The following is a 24,731-nucleotide window of genomic DNA, read 5'->3' as shown; positions in this document are numbered from 1 at the left end:
ATATTGCAGAAAATGTTTGCAATTAATCAAGATGATTCCCAAAGGGTGATAATCAATGTCATCTTGCTTGAGAAGGTTCACCAAAACAGCAGAATCAGATTCAATTTCCAAATGCGTGATTGATAGGTCCAAGGCAAGCTTCATCTCATAAAACAAGCCCCAGGCTTCAGCTTGCAGAACTTCTCCAAACCCAATATTGTACATGAAGCCACTAATCCAGTTACCAGAGGAGTCTCTAATGAGACCACCAGCACCAATGCTTCCATTTCCAGATTTTGACCCATCAAAGTAAGTTTAAAATGACCAGGCATAGGTTTGTTCCAAGATAGCAACTCCACTTGAACACTTCTAGAGAGAATAGACTTTTGACTTGCATTTTTTTTTTTTTAGTACTGAAACGTAAAGGACAAACCAAATTCTAATCATCATCGATCATCATCATCATCATCAGGTTGTACAAATTACTAGCTCAATGTTCTGCTACATAGTTGCATTTAATGCCGAAAGTACTCTATTTAGACATGCTCAAACTCGTTTACAGAACTGAATCTAGGTTCAAAATGTCCGGCATTCAACACCACTTGGAAACCCTCCGATCATAACCTGTTTATGCCAAATCACTGTTGCTGCTGATTTTGTTGCTGGTTCTGAGAGTTGGGTGGAGGCGGCATGCCACGAGGCTGTCCATACAAAGGAACACCACCAGGTGGAGGAGGCATCCCAGGACGAGGCGGTGGACCTTGCATTCCAGGCCGCGGCGGAGGCGGTGGACCCCTCATCATCTGACCAGGAGGCCCCATTGGTCTCTGAGAAAACTGCATTTGTGGAGGGTCTGGAAACTGAGGTGGACCGCTCTGGTATCCCCTGGCCATCTGCGGCGGCCCCTACTCTATTTAGACTTTTGACTTGCTTTAACATCTGGAAAGTTAAAAGGAACACAAAAACTTGGATAACATCTGGAAAGTTAAAAGGAACACAAAAACTTGGTTCAAAAATTTCCTTGATACAAAGTGATATTAGTTGTCGGTTTGGAATTTCAGCTCTCACTGTCTAAAAAAAATCAAAAGGTTAAAACATGAAACACGGGGGGCACTCATTCATAGGTGGAGTTTCTATTGCATTCAAAAGAAAAACTACAGGTCAAGTGGACTGACTTGCTGAATGAGTTTCCCAAGTCGTTTTAAGTCTCTTCAAAACTATTCAGAGAACTTAAAAAATCAACCTCTTGCTTCAAAATTGATCCTCTCCTGGTGTAGATTCCTCCTTCTGTGCAGCTTTATTGGATCGAGCACAACATCATGAAAGCAGTTCAGGAGACTCCTCTGCATCTCCTCCTTCTTCATATATTCTTGCTCTTTTTGCTACCACTGCTGGCCACGTCATCACAAAGAATACAAGCTGAAGCTCTCCTAAAATGGAAGAACAGCTTTACTTCTTCACCACCTTCCCTGAATTCATGGTCGCTCACAAACCTAAACAACCTGTGCAACTGGTCTGCCATTGTCTGCAACCAAAATACCAAAACAGTTTCCGAAATTCACCTTGCAAACTTCAACATCACCGCAGCACTAGCACAGTTCAACTTCAACAAGTTTTTCGATCTCACCCATTTCAACGTCAGTGGTAACAATTTCTCAGGGCCTATACCATTTGCCATTGGCAACCTCACCAAGCTCACAACCTTGGATTTGGGAAACAATACCTTGGAAAGAGAAGTGCCTGCGGAAATGGGCAAGTTAACGGAGCTTCATTTTCTAAGTCTCAACAACAACTATCTCAGTGGTACCATTCCCTATCAGCTGGACAATCTCAAAAAGGTACAATATTTGCTTCTTGGAGGTAACCACTTAGACACTCCTGACTGGTCTAAATTTTCAGGCTTTCCTTTGTTGAGCTACCTTGATCTTTATGGGAATAATTTAGATTCAGAGTTCCCAGAATTTATATCTGAATGTAGGAACTTGACCTTCCTGGATTTGTCTGGAAATCTTTTCACTGGCCAAATACCAAAATTGGTAGTTACCAACCTGGTCAAGCTTGAATCTCTCAATCTCACCGATAACCGATTCCAAGGGCCATTCCCATATAACTTTCCCAACATTAAGCACCTTTATTTGGAATCGAACAACTTTAGTGGTCCAATTCCGGAAGATATTGGTTTGATATCTAATCTTCAATTTATTAGCCTTTATAACAATTCCCTTGAAGGCAAAATCCCATCCTCTGTAGGCCAACTCAGGGAGCTTCAGCACCTAGACCTTGGAAGGAATTCCTTGAACTCTTCAATCTCTTCTGAGCTTGGTCTTTGTACCAACCTAACTTATTTGTCCTTGGCTATGAATAAACTCAGTGGGAAAATTCCAGAAAAAATTGGCCTGTTGACAAAACTTGATCTCCTCTGGCTGAGCAGAAACAATTTCTCTGGATCAATTCCCTCAGAGATAGGAAACTTGAATGTTTTGAGACAATTGTACCTTGGGGGAAACCAGCTCTCAGGGCCGATTCCTATGAAATTCTGGAACCTCACAAATCTTCAGAAGCTTTCTTTAGGAAACAATAGCTTCAATGGGAATATTCCACCAGAAATTGGCCTGTTGACAAAACTTGATATCCTCCAGCTGTACGAAAACAATTTCTCTGGATCAATTCCCTCAGAGATAGGAAACTTGAAAGTTTTGATAGAGTTGGACCTTTCGTTGAACCAGTTCACAGGGCCGATTCCTATGAAATTCTGGAACCTCACAAATCTTCAAAGTTTGGACCTTTACAACAACAGCCTTTGCGGCCCAATCCCCCCAGAGGTTGGAAACATGACTTCCATGGTTGACTTTCAAGTCAGCATAAACCAACTTGGAGGGGAGTTGCCAAAAACTATTTCTCACCTCAGAAAACTAGAGTGGTTTTCCGTTTTCACTAATAGGTTTTGGGGTACCATTCCCAGTGATTTCGGGAAGTATAGTCCTAACATGATATATATTGACTTGGCATGGAACAGTTTCTCTGGAGAATTGCCGCCCGAGTTGTGTAGTGGATTTTCTTTGCAGGGATTCTTTGTGCACAATAACAACTTCACAGGGCCATTGCCTGAGTGCTTGAGAAATTGTTCTGCATTAATTGGAGTCTGGGTTGAAGTAAACCAATTCACCGGAAACATCACCAATGCATTTGGTGTTCATCCCCATCTTGAAGTAATTTATCTTAGTCACAACAAGTTCGTTGGTCAACTCTCGCCACAATGGGGAGAGTGCAAAAACATCACGGATATGCAAATGGATGGAAATAGAATTTCTGGTCAAATCCCACCTGAGCTTGGGCAGTTAAGACAATTGCAGAAGCTAAACCTAGGCTCTAATGAATTCAGTGGGGAATTTCCAGTTGCCATTGGGAATCTAAGCTTGTTGTTCTATCTCAGTCTCAGCAGGAACTACTTGACAGGAGTTATCCCTCGGTTTCTTGGCAAATTGACAAGGCTTGAGTTTCTTGATTTGTCTGATAATAATTTTACAGGGGTATTACCAGTCGCCCCTGGAACGTTTCAGAGGTTAACAAGCTTGAACATAAGCCACAACAAATTATCAGGTGGAATACCAGAGGAGATTGGTAATCTACACCTGCAGTACTTGTTGGACCTAAGCAGCAATACATTCTCGGGATCACTACCATTAAACCTTGCCAAGCTTATAATGTTGGAGATTCTAAATGTCTCGCATAACCAACTCTCCAGGAATATACCATCAACATTTTCCAGAATGGCTAGTCTTGTCGGCATTGATTTTTCTTACAATAACTTGACAGGTCCAATCCCAACTGGTGGCATTTTCCAAAAGAAGCTTCCTAATAATGCTTTCATTGGAAATAGTGGTTTGTGTGGTGAAACAGAGGGACTAACTCCATGCACTTCAGGTCCCAAAAAGTCCAACAAGAAAATTCTTGTTGGCGTCCTTGTTCCCATTTGTGGTTTATTGCTGTTGGTGACCATATCTGCTGTAGTTCTTAAGACCTGCAAGAAATCAAATCTCGGAAAAATCGATCATCCTAAGGTGTCTAAAAGTTTTGATTCAATTATTTGGGGAAGACATGGTAAACTGACATTTTCTGAAATCATCACTGCCACCGAGAACTTTGATGAAAAGTACCTCATTGGAAGAGGAGGTTTTGGAAGTGTCTACAAGGCTGTGTTGGACAGACGCAGAGTCGTTGCAGTTAAGAAATTGAATATGTCAGTAGATTCTAGTGACGACATTCCAGAATTGAATCGCAAGAGTTTTGAAAATGAGATAAGAACCTTGACAGAAGTGATGCACAGAAATGTAATAAAACTTTATGGATTCTGTTCCTGGAAGGGGTGCTTGTACTTGGTGTATGAATATGCAGAGAGAGGCAGTTTGAAAATGGTATTTTATGGAGTGGAGGGCGAAGCAGATGTACTTGGCTGGGGCACAAGGGTGGAAATTGTGCAAGGAATAGCTGATGCTATTTCTCACTTGCATAATGACTGCTCTCACCAAATCATTCACCGCGACATAACTTTGAGCAACATATTATTAAATCGGGATTTCGTGCCATGGCTATCAGACTTTGGAACAGCAAGACTATTGAGCTCAGATTCCTCAAACTGGACTGCTGTAGCGGGGTCTTATGGCTACATGGCTCCAGGTATCACTCATTCAATAAACTTATAAACTTGTTTTTCATTTATACAGATGTTTGTACTCGCCTATTAACATATATTATTGTTGTCTATATGTATATGATGGGAAAATGTTTGCTGATTTTGTTATTCTAATGAGCATGCAGAGCTCGCATTCACAATGCAAGTGACAGATAAGTGTGATGTATTCAGCTTTGGAGTGGTGGCATTAGAAATTATGATGGGAAGGCATCCAGGGGAGCTACTGACTTCTCTATCGGAAAATGGAGATATGCTTTTGAAGGATTTGCTAGACCAAAGACTTCGGTCTCCTTCAAGTCAATTAGCAGTGCGACTGGTTTCCTTGTTAACAGTGGCCTTGGCCTGCACCAGCACTAATCCGGATTCACGACCAACCATGCATTTTGTGGCAAAAGAACTGTCATCAGCCAGGACCCGGAGTAGCCTTTCTGACCCGTTCAGTACAGTAACCATCAATAAATTGGCAAATTTTCATAACTAGGAAGTTGCTGGAATAAATAAAAAAGGTTTAACTACTAAATCCCTTCTCCAAAATTGAAATAGTCTTGCATTTCCTCTAGTTTCTGGTTATTTGATGAATAAATGTATTATTCTAGTGCCAGCAATGGTATAATAAGTAGTATTTCTGTTGATGTAAAACTCAAGTAACTGGTACACCTGTACTATAACTTGAGTTAATTCTGCTCATCATGCGTTGTGGTATAAATTTCAATAACAATTTCTTGTGGGTTGCTTTCATTTTTGTTTTCAATTCTTGACATATTAAGGATCATACTACATTGAGGTTATACAGCAGAGAATTTGTCCTAGAGCTGTATCAGTGCAATAGACATGGAGTAGCCCCAAGTTCTATGGTAGTACAAGTGACATGGAGTAGTCTACAGTTTTTTTTTTTTTTTTTCATCCTGTTTTTTCATATTTGTAACTTTTAATCTGCTGATGTTTATGAAGATGAATTTAGCAATGTACAAAGTCTGATGAATGAAAAAAGGAAACTTCATTATTACTCCAAAAAAATTTACGAGTTATTGATTAATAAAGGGAAGCATTTACAGTCTGATGCTAAATTTATCGCTCCAACAGTGTAAGGTAGAAAGAAATAGTCTTTCTGTTGGTATACAACTAAATTAATTGTGCAACTATAAATTATTTTGGAGACTTATCATCATAAGAAAATATAGGGTGTAAGTTTCACTATAGACTATAAGTTGGTTATGGTTAAATCTCCAGAATAGTTGATTAAACTTCATCCATCAGAGTAACAGAAACCTCTGTATTGATCGAAATCTTGCTGTCCAGGACAAGCAGAAGTGGAAACCCCTAAATGGAAAACAACTGAATATGTTATGAATTAATGGTAGGAATGCACAACTATTAGGTACTAGCTGCTTGTTCATATTCAGCAGTTTGGTTCACAGATCATGATCAAGATAGCCATGTACATGCTAACCCTCTAGCTAGGCTCTTCTATTGTCTAGTTGCAATACTACTATGAAGGGGTGAATTCTAGGACTAGCTCTGACTTGATTAGTTACTATACTCAATTTGTATAATATTCTAATCCTTGCCATATTAAGCTCACCACTTCAACAACAATCTCAGTAGTCAGTTTGTTAGCACTGCAGAAGAGTTGTAGCCACTGGATTTCATTTTGTACTATATTTAATGGTGTAAGGGTATAGGCTCACAAGATCGTTCACCGGAAGATAATTTTGACCTACATATTACTACAGCTGGATTCAGTGCCACAGCTGTCAGGTGAAAATCATGAGGAGAAGTAAGTCATATGTGCTGAATGTGTTGCCAGTGAATAGTATTGCAGAGTGTTTGATCTAAAACAGAGTCCTTATTTTATAGTTAGTCTGCAAGCCATCATGCCTTCTGGTATTCAAAATTGTTTTAGTAGTTTTTGATTAAGATTCAGACATAATAGGGGTCTTGCTACAACTTACTGTAAGGCTTTGTAAAAGCAGAAACTGGACATGGAGCGACTACAATTGAGCTATCTCATTTCTGCTTTTGTTTAAAAGAAATTTCCTAAACTAACATACAGCCCCATTGTTTTATCTCATTTCTGACTCAACTTGATGTTAAATTCCTTAAGACTTGGTTCAGAACCAAACAAAAATCTGGGGTTTCAAGTGTGAAATTCGTGATATCCCTTTGGCTTTGACAGAATTTCATTATCTGATTCAAGGGCACAAGCACTACTATTGTGAGCATTGTGGTTCAACCCATTTACTCGACAATTACTTGAGTATAGAAATCCCTCTATTGATTCTACAATTTCATCTTCATAGAAAAGTAATGGCTACATTGTGGCGAGCTGAAGATGAATAATAACGCCATTTCATTTTTGGCTTGGTTGGGCACTGGAACTTACAATGAATAATTTGTTTCTTCTCTTATCAATTGTCTTATTGTTGTAGTATATATGATTCACATGTACAACATGAGTCATAGTATAAATGTCTATATCATGTATACAATAGGTACTTGAGTGTATAATGTAGGTATAGAGACTTGTGTGACAAGCTTTATGCCAAAGGGCAACAAGCATGGCAAGCTGTGATCATTGCAGCCACCATGTGGAGCTGCAGCCCTCAATCAACCAAGAGAGATTGTTATCATTTTGAGTTTCTCTTAGAGCATTCACACTAGGTTTGTATTTCTATATAAACCCTCCATTGTGAGATGAATAAATATATATGAATCAGTCATTACTCTCTCCTCTCTCTCTGTTAATTTATGCTTGTCCTCAAACACGTTATCAGCACGATGTTGCTCTAGATTTTAGAATCAAAATTGATAAGAGTAGAGGAAGTTCATCAAGCAATCAAAGTCATTTTTCCAAACCTACAAAAAACCCCCCAAACCCTAGCTCATATCAAAGCCCTTGATCTAAGAAGCCCAGAACCGGTTTCAGACCCGCCAGAACCAGCCGGAAACCGCCCGAACCGGCTGCCGGAAGATCTGAACCGCTGCCGAACCGCTGCCGAGTCCTGCCGAGTAGCTGCGCAGAAGCTGCCGAGACACCTGCGCAGCATCTGCCGAAGGCCTGCCGAGCTGCTGCCTAGCCCCTGCCGAGAAGCTGCCGAGCAGCTGCCGAGACACCTGCGCAGCATCTGCCGAAGGCCTGCCGAGCTTCTGCCGAGCCCCTGCCGAGAAGCTGCCGAGCAGCTGCCGAAGGCCTGCCGAAGGCCTGCCAAGCTGCTGCCGAGCCCCTGCCGAGAAGCTGCCGAGCAGCTGCCGAGACACCTGCCTAGCACCTGCCTAGCACCTGCCAAGCAGCTGCGCAGCAGCTGCCGAGCAGCTGTCGACAGATCTGTCGAGCAACTTTCCGGCGACTTTCCGGACACTTTTCCGGCGACTTTCCGAACACTTTTCCGGCAACTTTCCGGACACTTTTCCGGCAACTTTCCGGACACTTTTCCGACGACTTTCTGGACACTTTTCCGGCGACTTTCCGGACACTTTTTCGACAATTTTCCGGCGACTTTCCGGACAATTTTTCGACAACTTTTGGGACATTTCCGACAACACTATTTCAAGGTATTATTTACTAAAAGTTCCCGTTTTTTGAGTTTTTACTCCTTTTTCCTCTCTTTCTTTTTCTCGGGAACTTGTGGTAAAAAGGCGGAATTATAGAAATTCACGCTAAACGAACTAAGAGCGTTCGTAATCTATGAACTAAGAGTGTTCATTATGTTCGGACTAAGAGCGTCCGCAAGCATCTATTTATGAATTAAAAGCGGAATCGTGGGGATTCACGCTAAACGAACTAAGAGCGTTCGTAATCTATGAACTAAGAGTGTTCATAATGTTCGGACTAAGAGCGTCCGCAAACATCATTGTTTTGGTCTAATCCAAATATTATTGGAAATAAATTTCTTGGTAGCATAGCTCGGAAATCTTATTATTTTAGTTTTCGTGGAAGTTTAAACTCCGAAACTAATATATTTTCTCTTCTTACTTTTCAGGATGTCGAATGAACCTAGACTCGATTTTCCAATGCTTGACTCAACAGGCTCGGAATACCATGGCTGGGTAACCGACGTTGAGAACCATCTCACTGCAAAAGGGATATTGCCCATAATCCAGGCACCTGACCAGGGCCTTGTGTTCCAACGAACACCCACAAAGCATGCTCAAGCAATAATCTTGATGCGACGCCACATGGATAAATCTCTAAGATTAGAGTACATGTCGATCAAAGATGCAAGAGATTTATGGGTAGCGCTAGAAGAGCGCTTTGGAAATATCCAAGATTCCCTCCTGCCTGACTTGAAGGTTCAGTGGAACAATATACGCTTCTCTGACTTCAAGTCTGTTGCTGAATACAACTCTGAAGCTCTTCGCCTCAAAGCCATGTTGAGGTTCTGTGCAAAACCCCTCACAGAAGAAGAACTAATTGAGAAGACTCTCTCCACCATCCCCGTCTCAGCAATTGTGATATCAAAGCAATATCGCACCGAAGTTAATGCTGGACGAATTACAAGGTTTAATGAGCTTATTAATATTTTGTCGGTAGCTGAAAAGCACGACAACATCCTTGTAAAGAAATATAATTCAAAGCCCATTGGAACCAAGAGCGTTCGTGAGGCGAATTATAATGCACCCAAAAGAGGGCGCATGGAGCGGTACCCTAACAATATGGGTCCATATAACCGCCCTAATAAAAAAGGAAACCGCAACTTTAGAGCGGACACACGTGGTGGCAATTCCACACGTGGGAGAGGTGGAAACAGTAACAATATGGGCCGTGGAGGTCGCACCATGAGACGTGGTAGTAACAGCAACCCTCCTAGGGAATATCCACAACGTGGACAACCTACACCTCAAATAAAGGGAGGTAACCACAATGACAGGTGTCATCGGTGTGGATCAATTGAGCATTGGTTCAAGCAATTAATGCCATGCAAGTACCCAACTAGTTGCAAGCTACAAGGGGTATATGCAATTGAGAGAGCAAGAAACCAATCATGCTGAAGATGAAAATATCAATCTTGCTGAAAATATAGATGGTGAAGATAACACTCTCACCACTAAGGACTTCAAGGCTGCAAATAAAGAGCACGAGGATGCCGCAGACTTTGACTAGAATAGTCCTTTTCTATTTTCCAATAAAACGGCAAATGTGCCTTAGTCAATAAATGACAATTGTATTGACTTTCTCATGTGGTGTACCCAAATGAAGTATGATGTCTAGGAAAGTAATTGAGATCATGGTATTTAAGCGAGCCTCGCTCCACCAACATCTCTCTACTTCCCTGGTCATATTTCATTGGAATTACCAAACGGATTGAGCAATTACAATTTGTATAAATTTGATTGTATTTTGGAATAAACTTTGGAAACTTTGATGTAATCATTGACTATTTTCCATATTAATAAAGTGTCGCATTATTATTCAATGTCATGGACATGTGTTAATTTCCGAACTTTATTACTTGAAAGATATAAGAGCCAATGGTTTTCATATGAAAACACATTGTAAGAATGGACAAGAGTTCCTTTGCATCGCCTCTAATGACTACGGACATAAACGAGTATTAGAGAAACTTATGTGTCGCTCTAGTGGGTTGCATGCAACCACTATTCGGTCATTGAATCAAACCATGTCATAAGAGATGACTTATGGGATTCTGACACATATAGGCTTTGGCAAGACCGTTTGGGATATCCAGGTCATGATATGATGTTCCGTATATTAAAGACTTCACGGACATCCATTCCTCAAAAACGAAAAAAGTACGAACCAAAGATTGGTCCAAAGAGTTACTTCGTTTTGCAAAGCTTGCTTTTTAGCAAAAGATAGGATCGAGACCATCCTATGCAAAGGACACTAAATAAAATATACCATTCTTGCAAAGAATCCTTGCAAAGAATCCAAGGTGATATTTGTGGACTTATTCAACCAACTTGCGGACGTTTAAATATCTCATGATGTTGGTTGACACGCAAACACACTGATCACGTGTTGTGCCATTATCCACCTGTAAAAGCTACGTATGCTATACTCCTAGCACAAATCATATGACAATGGGCTCACCCCCTAGATTCATCCTTCAGTCAAATAGATTTGACTATGCTAGAGAGTTTACATCGAAAATTTTCGATGGTTATTGCAAAGGGACTGATGTTAGACATCACATTCCCATATACATGCCCAAAAGGTCTCGCGGACATAACTACAATGGTAGTTCAGACATTGGTGATGCGCACCAATCTTCTTATATCCGCTTGGGGTGATGCAATATCGCATACAACTATGCTAATTTCTCTACGACCTACCGCCACTCAATGTATATCTGCGTTATAGCTAGTGACTGGGTACAAATATTTTGTACTTACGCACATTCGAGTGAGCCATTTATGTGCCAATTGCGCTGCCACAGCGCCTATGGTAGGTCCTTACAAATAAGTGAGCAACTTAGTTGGATTTGAGACTCCAACAATCGTCCGCCACTTAATGCCCTTGCAAGGCGATCTCTTTCCCGTTTGATTTACGGATGTCACTTTGATGAGACAGTCTTCCCATCGTTAGGGGAGATAAGAACTCGAATGTTCAGCAGGAACGACAGGAATTGTCGTGGTCTGTCCCCACTATGTCTCATCTCGATCCCTATTAAAAGTGACGAGATCACACACATTTTCTGCAAAAATGCCTGCAAGGAAGGACGTCCCTATAAGAGGACGTAGCACCACCCTACACAGAGGTAGGCAAGGCGCCAACGCCATAGAAAGTGGCACTCTGGTGTTACAGGCCATGGCCCCAGCTAAGATGCGTGGGAAGCCTGTGGATTCGAAGGATACTTTGGCACAATCCTTGGATCATCGACACTCAAACATCCGTCTTATGAGTATCTTCCGGATTATGGTTATCGTTGGGGGACGCCTCAACGTCAAAACCTATTTCTGAGAATATAGAGCTCTATGAAAATTACACTAGTGTACATAAGACGTGGAATAGAAACTCCATCATAATTAATGATGTATTTGCGCATTTTGATGCACATGAGTTTGTTGAGATCGATGATATCGAACCACGCTCCGTTGAAGCATGAATACCAACGTAGAGAAATTTGGCCTAAATGGAAAAATGCGATCCAGGTTAAGTAAGATTCTCTAACGAAGAGGAAGGTTTTTTGAGCCAGTGATGCCAACACCTCCTTACATAAAACCTATTGAATAATGGGTCCTCGTTAGAAAGTGTGTTGAGAAAAAGATATGGCAATCTCGCCTTATGGCGCAAGGCTTCTCACAAAAACACCCTGGTATTGACTACGAAGAGACATATTCTCTCGTAATGGATGTCATTGCACTCCACTACCCTGTCAGTTTGGTAGTTTCCAAATAACTGAACATGCAGCTTATAAATGTGGTCACTACGTATCTCTATGGGGATCTAGATACAGAATATACATGAAAGTTCATAGTGAAACTTTAGTTACCCAAATCAAGTGGCTCTAGACCACGGAGCGCGTTTGCAATAGAGTTGAAACGCTCACTAAATGTGACTACTTGATTGGGAAGGGATATGCCCGCGCGTTTCCATAACAAGTTTCGGATTCTATCGCGGTTGTCATGCTGGACATGATCTTCATTAGAAGCCCTTAAAGAGTTAAGGGAAACCGCTGAACACTTGAAATCCGAGTTTGAGATAAAGGATTTTGGGGAAACACGATTATGCCTCAGTTTGGAACTTGAGCATCGTGTTGATAAATGCTTAGGCATTTTGACAAAGGTCAAACCTTCAAGCACCCCATAATCATTCGTAGTCTTGATCCTAAAAAGGATCCTCTCCGTCTGAAGGATGATCAGACGAAGATGTGCTAGAGGCAGAAGTGCGAATAAGCGCATTATTGTACTTAGCTCAATGCACAAGACTGGAGATCTCATTTTAAAACATAAACTTGTTAGCTAAAGGTATAGCTCTGCGCCAACGCGATACCATTGGATTGGTGTAAAAGATATCTTTCGGTACTTGAAATGTACGATCGATATGGGCTTATTCTATCCGTACAAAGAGATGATGGAATCAGACCCATCACACACTAGAAACGCCGCCAAACGCTGGCCTGCGTTTTCTATCTCTACCCCAAAATGACATAAGTGTTTTTGGAAGGTTTTGCTGATATTGGGTATCTGTTGACCCATACAAAGGCCTCCCCAGACTGGTGAAGTGTTCACCATGGGTAAGACCGCGATATCTTGAAGGTCTACAGAATAGACCTTAGTCGCTATATCTTCGAACATTGCAGAGATTATTGCTCTTCACGAAGTAGTTCGTGAATGTATATGGACTGGATCCATAGTTACGCATGTTCGAACAATTGTGGTTTGAAGTCTACCACAGATGAGCCTATAAGCATTTAAGATAATGCTGCTTATTTTGAAACAAATGAAGCAAGGCTGCATGGAAAGCGACAACATCAAACATAAAATCAGCAATAACAGACTCTCCTCAAAAATCAATAAGAGGGGGAGATGTCTACATATATGGTCTCGAAACGTGAATAGTGTGTTGTGCTCTTTTTCCCTTTCGACCGAGATTATTTACTCGGCAAGGTTTTTAAATAAAGCAACGAGAGAAGCACCACGTTTGGGAGACACAAAGGAGATGTTGAAATCAGGGGGAGTATCCAGAAGCATACCCACTTGACCATCGTGTACTCTTTTTGTCCTTCGTCCAGGGTTATTTTGTCCCACTGGGTTTTGTTACCTGGCAAGGTTTTAACGAGGCACATCTTTAGCATGGTCGCCCCACTTATACTACATCCTGAAGATGTTTTGATTCAACATATATGCTTTTGCTCATCTTTTCCCTTCGACCACGGGTTTTTCCCACTGGGTTTTCCGGGCAAGGTTTTGTTGCAGCAACTCTATTTGCATCCCTCTCGTAGACATATTATCTACTTATGAGGCTGATAAGAAGACTCCACTTATCTCCACAGCTGTGATATTACTACTCCACACTCATGCGTGTTGTGCTCTTTTTCTCCTTCGACCAAGGTTGTTTTGTCCCACAGGGTTTTATTACTTGGCAAGGTTTTTAACGAGGCAATTTCGAGGCGCACGACCTAGACAATACTATTGACATGAAATATCCAAGGGGGAGTGTTGTAGTATATATGATTCACATGTACAACATGAGTCATAGTATAAATGTCTATATCATGTATACAATAGGTACTTGAGTGTATAATGTAGGTATAGAGACTTGTGTGACAAGCTTTATGCCAAAGGGCAACAAGCATGGCAAGCTGTGATCATTGCAGCCACCATGTGGAGCTGCAGCCCTCAATCAACCAAGAGAGATTGTTATCATTTTGAGTTTCTCTTAGAGCATTCACACTAGGTTTGTATTTCTATATAAACCCTCCATTGTGAGATGAATAAATATATATGAATCAGTCATTACTCTCTCCTCTCTCTCTGTTAATTTATGCTTGTCCTCAAACACTTACGGACTTTTTTGGGCAGATCATGTAGTAAATGACATTGTTTTCAGGACTAATACTGATCCAGGAAGTGTAGGTACAAGCAGAGTATATTTCATATAAATATTACAATACCCAAGCAACTATCTCACAAACAACTCATAGCAAGGTCTAGTTCACAATGAATAATTTGTTTCTTCTCCCATCAATAGTCTTATAGACTTTTCTGTGCAGATCATGCAGTAAATGACACTGTTTTCAGGACTAATACCGATCCAGGAAGTGTAGGTACAAGCGGAGTATATTTCATATAAATATTACAACCCCAAGCAACTATCTCACAAACAACTCATAGCAAGGTCTAGTTCACAAAAAAAAAAAAAAAACAAAACAAAAACGGACACGATGAACAGGCAACGTTTGGTACTCTGGTATAGTTAAACTGGTTTTCAAATATAGAACATGCTAGCTAGATTAGAATTGTCTTCCGATTGATTACATGAGTACTTGAAGGGGCTGATGATAGCTTGATACGATGCCACATGCCAACCATGTCCCATAAAGAAGTTGTACATCATATAGCCTACAAAGACAAGCAGTGACAACCATTACGATTCCTGCCCAAGATATCAAATCTGCAGCGAGACCTTGCACTAACTCTGTCAATCGGTCCACCTGTTGTGTTTGAGCAGCAAGAGCGTTCTCTAGCATAGTGACCTTATTAGCAACGTGTGTCTGACCATCCACTTTTGAAGGGAGTGCAACAAACCCAAGCCCTCTAACTCGTCCTCGCGGACCAAGTGCCTTTGCAACAGCATCAGCTTTTATCGAACATGGTAGTGTTACTTCTTCTTCTTCCTTGTACTTTCGTACTAGTTTCTGGAAAATACATAATTGAATCCATCAATGCTATTGATGAAAGTTATTGCAAGTATGAGTTGACTGAACTGAAAATAATGTTCAATTCTAACTAAAGTTTAGTATGAAAGTAAAGCATAGAAATCTGAAACCTGCATTATAAGATGAATGACATGAACAAGAAATTATACAAGATTTAGTTGTTACCACTATTTCTGTATTTCCGGATCCTCAACTTCCTCACTTGCTTTTTTCTTCACTTCATAGGCACGAAGCCAAATAGCGGACCTTGATATTGCATCCGGTGTCTCACTTTGTTGCTTCTATAGAAAGACAAGTACATATATCAGCTTTCTTGTAATATTAAGACATCAAGTGTAATGATAAAATTGTTTGGTACCAGCTCTTCTTCAAGACATGCAAAACTTTTTCTACTTGTTCTATGCAATAAGGTTCTGCCTTGTCGCATCAACCTGAATCTTTCACACTTTTCCTATCAAAAACCAAGGTGATAATATTAATGTTTTCACATAAAAGCAAATATAACATGTTTTGCAGAAAATTAACTTACCCTAAATGCTTCTGTCGTTCTGGATTTTACAAAATCCAGCCACTTCCATTGAATCTATATTATCAGGTTTGAGGAGGGTAGCAGCACGTGGTAAGCCTACCGATTCAGCTTGCTGCATCACTTCTTTCATTGTCAATGATCTGTAATCTCGCCACAGCTTCATCATTTTACAGAACACATTCCTTTTGCAAATTTCTGGAACAATATATTTTCGCTACAAAATACAATTGAACAATATATTAGAGTTCCCAATGCTCCATTACTAATAGGACTAGTGAAGAGAAAGATCAATTAAGATAAACAAGTCCAAATTATAAGAAAATATTTTACCGTGATATGTTCCCAAATTTGTCTTTTGTACAGATCAGTGAGGTTTTTCCACTCAGTTGTCAATGGTACGAACTCTCTTGCTGTGACTCCAAGGAAGGAGGAGAACCCTGCTGCATATTCTCCATCAGGTTGACCTCTGACATTGAACTGAACTTCAACCCGACCTTTGTTCTTAAAATCTTTATCCCCCTTTGCTTTTCCCCTTGGAGGTCTCTTCGAATAATCTGAGGTTGTCTCATTTTCACACCTAATTGGACTATTAAGTGTAGGGAGTATGTGATTCCCTATGTGAATTATTAGAAACTCCATCCGAAATTCTTATTCCTGGCTTCCTTTCTTCCCTGTTAATAGCAATAACGGTTGCTTCTATACTCTTTTTTTGTTTTTTTCCTTTCTTGACACTTTTTTTTGAAGTCTGGACATACACAAAACTAACTGAGAATAATCAGAACATAAATATATAAAAAAACCAGACCCCTTAGTTAAAGAAATTACAGAGCAGCGGGAAAGTAAAATTTCACATAATAATCCAATGCATCAGACTATCAATAGTTAAAGAAAGAGCAGTGGGAAATTAAGTATAACTAGACTCATATATAAATGATCTGAAATTAAGGCAATTCAACCACAAATAAAAAAAAATTATACTTTATAAATGATCTAAAATTAAGGCATTAGGAAAGAATAAGCAAATTTATGAAACGCCACACACTTAACAGTATTCTAACTGAAATGTGAATGTAATTCTGAGTCTGGGATATTAAGAGAAGTATATGACTAATGTCCTTAGCTTGTGTATATAATGTATTGTCCTTAGCTTGTATATATAATTCGATCTGTTTTTCAAAAACACTGCTTAGAAGAAATATATCCAACAATTGTGAAAGGTGTTCCACTAGAAATATTCTTGAACGAAGAGAAAGATCGAGTAAGTAGTTTATCTGTTGCATGTTTGTGATCAATAGAATGTATAATTGTTAATCTTGATATATAAATTTTCCAATTCTGGAACTTTCAAAGCTCCAGAACCAAAATGCTACACAAAGACAAGACAGAGAATAGTTAAATACTGAACAACAGTTATAAACATATCGTGAGTTCCACTAGCTAGATCAATGACTGTTCTCCAGCTTCTGCCAATTCAAGATAGATATGTTTTAGTTTATATTTTCTGAATCCAGTGAAGTTCAGGGTTCCAATTATAAGAAGGGAAATAGTACCTTTTCCAGGAAAAATTATATGGATGAGAAACAGATTGACAGACAAAAATAACAAAGATGTGAGTCACAGAGAAAAGATTATACCTTGCAAATTACTTTACCTGGATCCCCTTCCACAATTCGAGCATTAGTCCTCACCTACTTCCAAAAAGATCATACAAAAATTAAACATAAAGAATACCTGAAAAAGGAAATTAAGCATGTTATTTGTCTACTTCTCAATATCCCATCACAGTTTATATATATTAGTTTTCTCCAAAACTACAAATAAAAAATATCAACAATGCTAGAGTCACCAGAGCTGTTCCACAATTTTGCTAACCAAATGATTTACAGATGCAAATATTAAAATGAGGTTTAAGAGTAAGCCATGAACTGTTGTATACGTACATTTGGTGACTCAAATGTTGTAAACAAATTTAGTTACTCAATTAGTGATCCACCATTAACAATAACGATATAAATTAGGAAACGCGCCTTATTCAGCTTACTCCACGAAGTTCTCAGAACCACCTCTTTATCGAGATTAAGTGTATCAGAAAAACAAACTACTAGAGTCCTGAACAAAATTGATTACCTTTTAGAAAGAAAGATTGAAGTATTTTGGAATATCAAGGATCCAAATGTATGCCTGCAATGTTCTGCAATTCGAAATAAAAAATAATCTATATCAAACATATAACATGCTGTCAATATAATGCAATGTTCAAGAGCTAAATTGAAATATTCAAATTACTGCTGTGAAATTATAGGTTAATCCCAACGGGAGTTGTTTCCTTATGAACCCAGAAATGCTGAAACTCTCAAAAACAACTTCAACTTGAACTAACTACTCCCCATTGATGAACTAACTACTCCTAATACATGAATTTCATCACACTCAAAAACAACTTCAACTTGAAAATGAATTTTCAATTTAAATTTCCACACAATCAAACACTAATCGAACCGAAAACCAAAACTACATAACAGAAAGCGAAAACCAAAACTCGAAGCGATAACTTGGCCCTCACTTAGTTCTACAACCATTCCACACAATCAAACACTAATCGAACCGCAGAATCAACAAGAAATTCAAAAGGAGCTGAAACGAAAAGGTGAATCAACAAAATGCAAGAGAGAAGAGCTACTGAGAATTTAAAGCAGGAAATCGAAGATGCAGAGAAGGTGTTCGATGAAATTACCGAGAGAGAAAAACAGAGAGAGAGAGAGAGAGAGAGACTGGTTCGCGCCTTCTTCTTCTGTTTCGAGAGAGAGAGAGAGGTGCTTCTGCTTCTTCCTTTCTGCTTCTTCTGGTTCGTGCCTTCTTTCTTGAGAGAGAGAGAGAGAGAGAGAGAGCTCTCAAACCTTGAGAGAGAGGCAGCTCAAATTTGAAGAAGAAAGCAAAGGTTGGTAAGGAAAGATTCAGATTGAAATAATAACGTAACGTAAAGAAAGAGTGGTTGAAATCAGACCCCTTTTTGGTTTTTGTTTATTTTTTTAATAAGAAAATGTAATATACTTCTATGAAAAAAATTGAAAAATGTTTAAGTATAATGTATTTGAGAGGGATTGATGAGAGATGTATATATTATTATTGAGAATATGAGCCCTATATATAGGGATTACAAAGTGCTAGTTCTAATGTTACAAGGAATACCAATCCGTGTAGGATTGGGAAATCTAGAACCTTCTCTCCTATTGCTACTCCTAGTTTGATAAGGCACACTAAATCGATATTCCTTCAACACTCCCCCTTGTGCCGCTTCAAACTTGGTGGTGACGCTTCATCCGTTGCCTCGTTAAAAACCTTGTCAGGTAACAAAAACCCTGTGGGATAAAAATAACCCTGGTCGAAGGACAAAAAGAGCACAACACGTCCTTCACTCTTCGAGATCGAACATGTAGACATCATAACTCCCCCTGATGTCGATATCTCCCCCTGATTGCTATAATCGTGGGAGTTCGGATAACTTTCTCAATCCGATGCTCTTCACATGTTTCTCGAAGGTGGATTTAGGTAACGACTTAGTGAATAAGTCCGCTACATTATCCTCTGATCGGATTTGATTCACTTCAATCTTTAGAAGTGATTGTTGTTGCTGATTATAAAAGAACTTAGGCGATATATGCTTGGTGTTGTCGCCCTTGATGAAACCTAACTTCATTTGTTCAATACAAGCTGCATTATCCTCATAAATGCATGTAGGTTCATTTGTGGTAGACTTCAAACCACAACTTCCTTGAATGTGTTGAATTACAGACCTTAGCCATACACATTCACGTACAGCTTCATGTAGAGCAATAATCTCTGCATGATTTGAGGAAGTAGCAACAAGGGTCTGTTTTGTAGACCTCCAAGATATCGCAGTGCTTCCCATGGTAAAGACATAACCAGTTTGGGAGCGGCCTTTGTGAGGGTCAGAGAGGTACCCTGCATCAGCAAAACCCATCAAGACATCATTGTCGTTTTGATGGAGGGAGATAGGAGAACGCCGGCCACCATGAGCGGTGGCGGCGCGGCAATATGGCCGGCGGCCATTCCATGGACGGGGGCGTTTTGCCTTTTGGGGTCCAATCCCAATTTTCCGTCATTCCTTTTCTCTCTGTAGGGATAGAATAGGCCCATATCAATCGTACCTCTTAGGTATCGAAAGATTGTCTTTATACCAATCCAATGGCGGCGTGTTGGCGCAGAGCTATGTCGAGCTAACAAGTTCACTGCGAATGAGATATCCGGTCTTGTGCATTGAGCTAAGTACAATAATGCGCCTATTGCACTCAAATAGGGCACCTCGGCCTCTAATGGTTCTTCGTCCTCATCCCTTGGACGAAACGGATCTTTTCCGGGCTCAAGACTACGGCCGATCATGGGAGTACTCGTATGCTTTGCTTTATCTTCATTAAAGCGCCTTAGGATTTTCTGAGTATATGCAGACTAATGGATCAAGATTCCATCACTACGGTGCTCAAGTTCTAAACCGAGACAAAACCGTGTTTTCCCAAGATCTTTCATCTCAAATTCGGATTTCAAGTATTTAGCAGTTTCCTTCAACTCATCTAGAGTTCCAATTAGGTTCATGTCATCGACATAAACTGCTACGATTGCAAATCCGGAACTTGTTCTTTTAATGAACACGCATGGGCATATTTCATTGTTAATATATCCCTTCCCAATCAAGTAGTCACTTAGACGGTTATACCACATCCGTCCGGATTGTTTTAATCCATATAGTGAGCGTTTTAATCTTATTGAAAACGCGCTCCGTGGTTTAGAGCCACTTGATTTGGGTAATTGAAGTCCATTTGGAACCTTCATATATATCTCTGAATCTAGATCCCCATAGAGATATGCTGTAACCACATCCATAAGCTGCATGTCAAGTTTTTCGGAAACTACCAAACTGACAAGGTAGCGGAACGTTATAACGTCCATTACGGGAGAATATGTCTCCTCGTAGTCAATTCCAGGGCGTTGTGAGAAACCTTGCGCCACAAGGCGGGCTTTGTATCTAACAACCTCATTTTTCTCATTACGCTTTCTAACAAAGACCCATTTATGGCCAACAGGCTTTACATTTGGGGGTGTCTGCGTTACAGGCCCAAATACCTGTCTCTTTGTTAGTGAATCCAATTCAACCTGGATCGCATCTTTCCATTTAGGCCAATCCGCTCTTCGTTGACATTCTTCAACAGAGCGAGGTTCGATATCATCATATTCTATAATTCCTTTTGCAATATGATATGCAAATGCATCATCAATCGCCATAGAATTTCTATCCATCATCTCATGTACACTAGTGTAATTTATGGAGATCTCTCTATTCTCTGGAGTTGGTTCTGACATTGGAGCGTCCCCCAATGATGTCTCTTGGACATAACCATAATCCGGAATATTCTCATGAGATGGATTATTTACATCGATGATTAATGGATTATTTTGTGCCGAACTCGCTTTCTTTCTTGGGCGAGAATCCATCGAACCTATGGGCCTCCCGCGTTTCTTGGCGGGAGCCGTGGGCCTAGCCATAACGTCACCATCATTGAGAGATGGGACGTTGGCGCCATGCTCATGCATTCTTGAGTTGGCGTCATGTCCTCTACTTTTAGGGACATCAATCCTTGCAGGCACGTTTGCAGCAGGTATGTGTGATCTTGTCACTTTAGCGATATCAGAAAACGCATCAGGCATCGAATCTGCTACGTTCTGAAGATCGAGAATTCTCCGCACTTCAATTTCTGACTGTGCGGTTCGGGGATCAAGATGAGACATAGTGGGGACAGACCACGACAATTCCTGTCGTTCCTGTTGAACATTTATGTTCCTATCTCCCCCTAACGACCGGAAGACTGTCTCATCGAAGTGACAATCCGCAAATCTAGCGGTAAAGAGATCGCCTGTCAAGGGTTCTATGTAGCGGATAATCGTTGGAGAATCATATCCAACATAAAGGCCTAATCGTCTTTGAGGACCCATTTTGGTGCGCTGTGGCGGCGCAATAGGCACATAGACTGCACACCCAAATATGCGTAAGTGTGAGACATCAGGCTCATACTGAGTAACCATCTGGGACGCAGAGGAGGGTTGAGTGGCAGTGGGCCTCAGACGAATAAGCACAGCTGCATGCAATATTGCATAGCCCCAAGCAGAAATAGGGAGATTGGTGCGCATCACCAATGCTCGAGCAACCATTTGTAGTCGTTTAATGGTGGCTTCTGCGAGACCATTTTGGGTATGAACATGAGGAACAGGATGTTCAACATCAATCCCAATGGACATGCAATAATCATCAAAAGTCTTTGATGTAAACTCCCCAGCATTGTCTAATCTTATAGACTTAATGGGATGATCAGGATGGTGAGCCCGTAACTTAATTATTTGTGCTAGGAGTTTAGCAAATGCAGCGTTCCTTGTGGACAATAGCATGACATGTGACCAGCGTGTCGATGCATCAACCAACACCATAAAATATCTAAATGGTCCGCATGGTGGTTGAATAGGTCCACAAATATCACCTTGGATTCTTTGCAAGAATGGTATATTTTCTTTGGTGTCCTTTGCATAGGATGGTCTCGATCCTAACTTTGCTAAAGAGCAGGCTTTGCAGAACGAATGATGGGCTTTGGAAACAACCAATGAGGATTTTGGTTGAGCCATGAAGTCACAATGGACCGTAGAAGTAAAAATGGGAGTCAAGGGAGCAGGGGTGGCGTCAAAGCCACCCTTGGGCCGCAGGGGGACGGCGGCGCCGACCGGGGATGGCCGGACTTGAGGGGGAAAGGCGCCGTGAGGCGCAGGTGCTCTTCCTTGATCCAAATTTCGAGTTTTACTTCCTTTCGTTCTGAAAAAGGGATGTCCGTGTGAAGTCTTTAATATACGGATCATCATGTCACGACCTGGGTGTCCCAAACGGTCGTGCCAAAGCCTATACGTGTCGGAATCCCATAAATCATCTCTCATGACATGGTTGGATTCAATGACTCGAATAGTGGTTGCATACAACCCACTAGAGCGACACATAAGTTTCTCTAATACTCGTTTATGTCCGTAGTCATTAGAGGTGATGCAAAGGAACTCTTGTCCATTCTCACAATGTGTTTCCACATGAAAACCATTGGCTCTTATATCTTTGAAGCTCAATAGGGTTCTTCCTGCCCTAGGAGCATAAAGAGCTTCGGTGACATTCAAAGTAGTGCCATTAGGCAACATAAATTGAGCTGGTCCTCGACCATGAATCAGTTGAGATGGTCCAGCCATCGTAGTCACAGAAGATCGAGTAGGCGCCATCCATAGGAATAGCTGTCTATTTCGAAGGATGGTATGTGTAGTGGCACTGTCCACGAGGCATTCGAGCTCTCCGGGAAACATACTGGAAAAAAATAAAGTTCGAATTTAGAATATTATGTCCAAGACATTTGAATAAAATACGTCGACACTTTATTAATGATAGCCAATGATTACATCAAAGTTTCTTGACTAAAATCTAATCCAATATAAAATCAAATAGTAGACAAATCGTAGCCACTTAATCCGTTCGGTAATTTCAATTTGGTTGTGACCAGGTAAGGTAAGGCAAGATTTTGGTGGAGCGTTGCTCACTTTTAAAACCGTTCTCTCGGATCAAACCTTGCCTAGACATCACAAGTACTCTTGAGTACGCCTAGAGGGAAAAAGTTAATACAATAAGTCATTTTATTGATTTAAGGCATAATTGCCATTACATGATTCTTGGAAAAGTAAAGGACTATACTAATCAAAATCTGCAGCATCCTTGTGCAATTCTTTGTCAGATTTGAAGTCCGCTATGGTGAGATTGGCGTGTGCATCATCACCTTCTTCTTCTACATCTTCGGCAAGATAGGTCTCATGTTCTCGAAATTCTCTATATGCCTTGTAATGTGCAGCCAATTGTTTGCTTGCATTGCATTGCTTGAACCAATGTTCAATAGATCCACATCTATGGCATGCATCATTACGATTTCCTCCCTTGAATTGAGATGCATCTTGTGCATGAGGACGAGATTGGCGTCCGTGTTGGACATTGGCGCCACCCCTATGGCCGGCGGCCTTGTGTCCCCCTCTCCCACGTTGGCTTTTGTTGCCACGTGTTCCTGCTCCATTGTGGCGGTTTCCTTCCTTTGTAGGGCGGTTATATGGACCAAAACGTCCGTTATGTCCCTTATTGTTAGGGTTCCGCTCCTTGCGCCCTCCTTTGGGTGCATGATTATAATTCGCCTCCTGAACGCTCTTAGTTCCGATAGGCCTTGAATTATAATTTCTCACGAGGATGTTATCATGTTTTTCAGCTACAGACATCACAGTAATGAGCTGATGAAATCTCGTGATCCGTCTAGTATCAAATTCCGTTCGATATTGCTTTGAGAGTAAAATTGCTGAGACGGGGAAGGTGGAGAGAGTTTTCTCAATTAGTTCTTGCTCTGTGACGGGTTGTCCACAGAACCCCAACATGGTTTTGAGGCGTAGAACTTCTGAATTATATTCAGCTACAGACTTGAAGTCGGCGAATCGTAGATTGCCCCATTGAACTTTCAAGTCAGGGAGGAGGGTATCCTTGATATTACCAAATCGCTCTTCTAGCGCAACCCATAATTCTCTAGCATCCTTGATTGCCATGTACTCCAATCGGAGTGATTTATCCATGTGGCGCCTCATTAAGATGAGGGCGGTGGCATTATTCGTAGCCGTACGCTCAAATATGAGAGTAGGATTAGGAGCTTGAATTAAGGGTAGGATCCCTTTTGAAGTGAGATGGTGCTCAACATCCGTGGCCCAACTATGATATTCCGAGCCAGTTGAGGTAAGTGCAGGAAAGTCAAGTTTCGACATCCTGAAATAAGAAGAAGAAATATATTAGTTTCGGAGTTAAAAACTTCCACGACAACTAAATATTAAGATTTCCGAGCTATGCTACCAAGAAATCGATTTCCAAGAAAATTGGATTAGACCGAAATAATGATGTTTATAAGGTCATAAATAGATGCTTGCGGACGCTCTTAGTCCGAAGTCTTACGAACGCTCTTAGTTCGTTAATTGCGTGAATCCCCACGATTCCGCTTTTCAATGATCGAACCCACGTTATAAGAAAGGTGGGATGTAGAAGAAGGGAGGTTTTCAAGTCCCCGAGAAAAGAATAAGA

The 24,731-nt window shown here is 40.7% G+C and overlaps 2 protein-coding genes across 2 annotated transcripts; one reads left to right on the top strand and one right to left on the bottom strand.

Annotated features, from left to right (window-relative positions):
- The first annotated feature begins 1,149 nt into the window (after positions 1–1,149).
- LOC112181262 (probable leucine-rich repeat receptor-like protein kinase At1g35710) lies at positions 1,150–5,395 on the top strand. Its single transcript, XM_024319684.2, has 2 exons — positions 1,150–4,656; positions 4,798–5,395. Exons 1-2 carry the CDS (start codon positions 1,299–1,301, stop codon positions 5,151–5,153), a joined length of 3,714 nt encoding a protein of 1,237 aa, XP_024175452.1. The 5' UTR covers positions 1,150–1,298; the 3' UTR covers positions 5,154–5,395.
- A 9,977-nt stretch (positions 5,396–15,372) lies between these two features.
- Positions 15,373–16,198, bottom strand: LOC112181259. The gene is made up of 3 exons (XM_040512297.1): positions 15,875–16,198; positions 15,545–15,758; positions 15,373–15,466 (listed from the first exon to the last, which is right to left on the bottom strand). Exons 1-2 carry the CDS (start codon positions 16,181–16,183, stop codon positions 15,546–15,548), a joined length of 522 nt encoding a protein of 173 aa, XP_040368231.1. The 5' UTR covers positions 16,184–16,198; the 3' UTR covers positions 15,373–15,466; position 15,545.
- Positions 16,199–24,731: the final 8,533 nt, after the last annotated feature.

Source organism: Rosa chinensis, unplaced genomic scaffold (genome assembly GCF_002994745.2).
Source record: "Rosa chinensis cultivar Old Blush unplaced genomic scaffold, RchiOBHm-V2 RchiOBHmChr0c16, whole genome shotgun sequence".
Lineage (NCBI taxonomy): Eukaryota > Viridiplantae > Streptophyta > Magnoliopsida > Rosales > Rosaceae > Rosa > Rosa chinensis.
This window is presented reverse-complemented; position numbering and strand designations above follow the sequence as displayed.

Excerpts from the sequence above, each read along its gene's own strand:
- LOC112181262 (XM_024319684.2), top strand. The coding sequence starts at position 1,299 with ATGAAAGCAGTTCAGGAGACTCCTCTGCATCTCCTCCTTCTTCATATA. Across the intron at positions 4,657-4,797 it reads TTATGGCTACATGGCTCCAG|AGCTCGCATTCACAATGCAA; the intron begins GTATCACTCATT and ends ATGAGCATGCAG.
- LOC112181259 (XM_040512297.1), bottom strand. The coding sequence starts at position 16,183 with ATGGAGTTTCTAATAATTCACATAGGGAATCACATACTCCCTACACTT. Across the intron at positions 15,759-15,874 it reads AAATTTGGGAACATATCACG|CGAAAATATATTGTTCCAGA; the intron begins GTAAAATATTTT and ends TGTATTTTGTAG.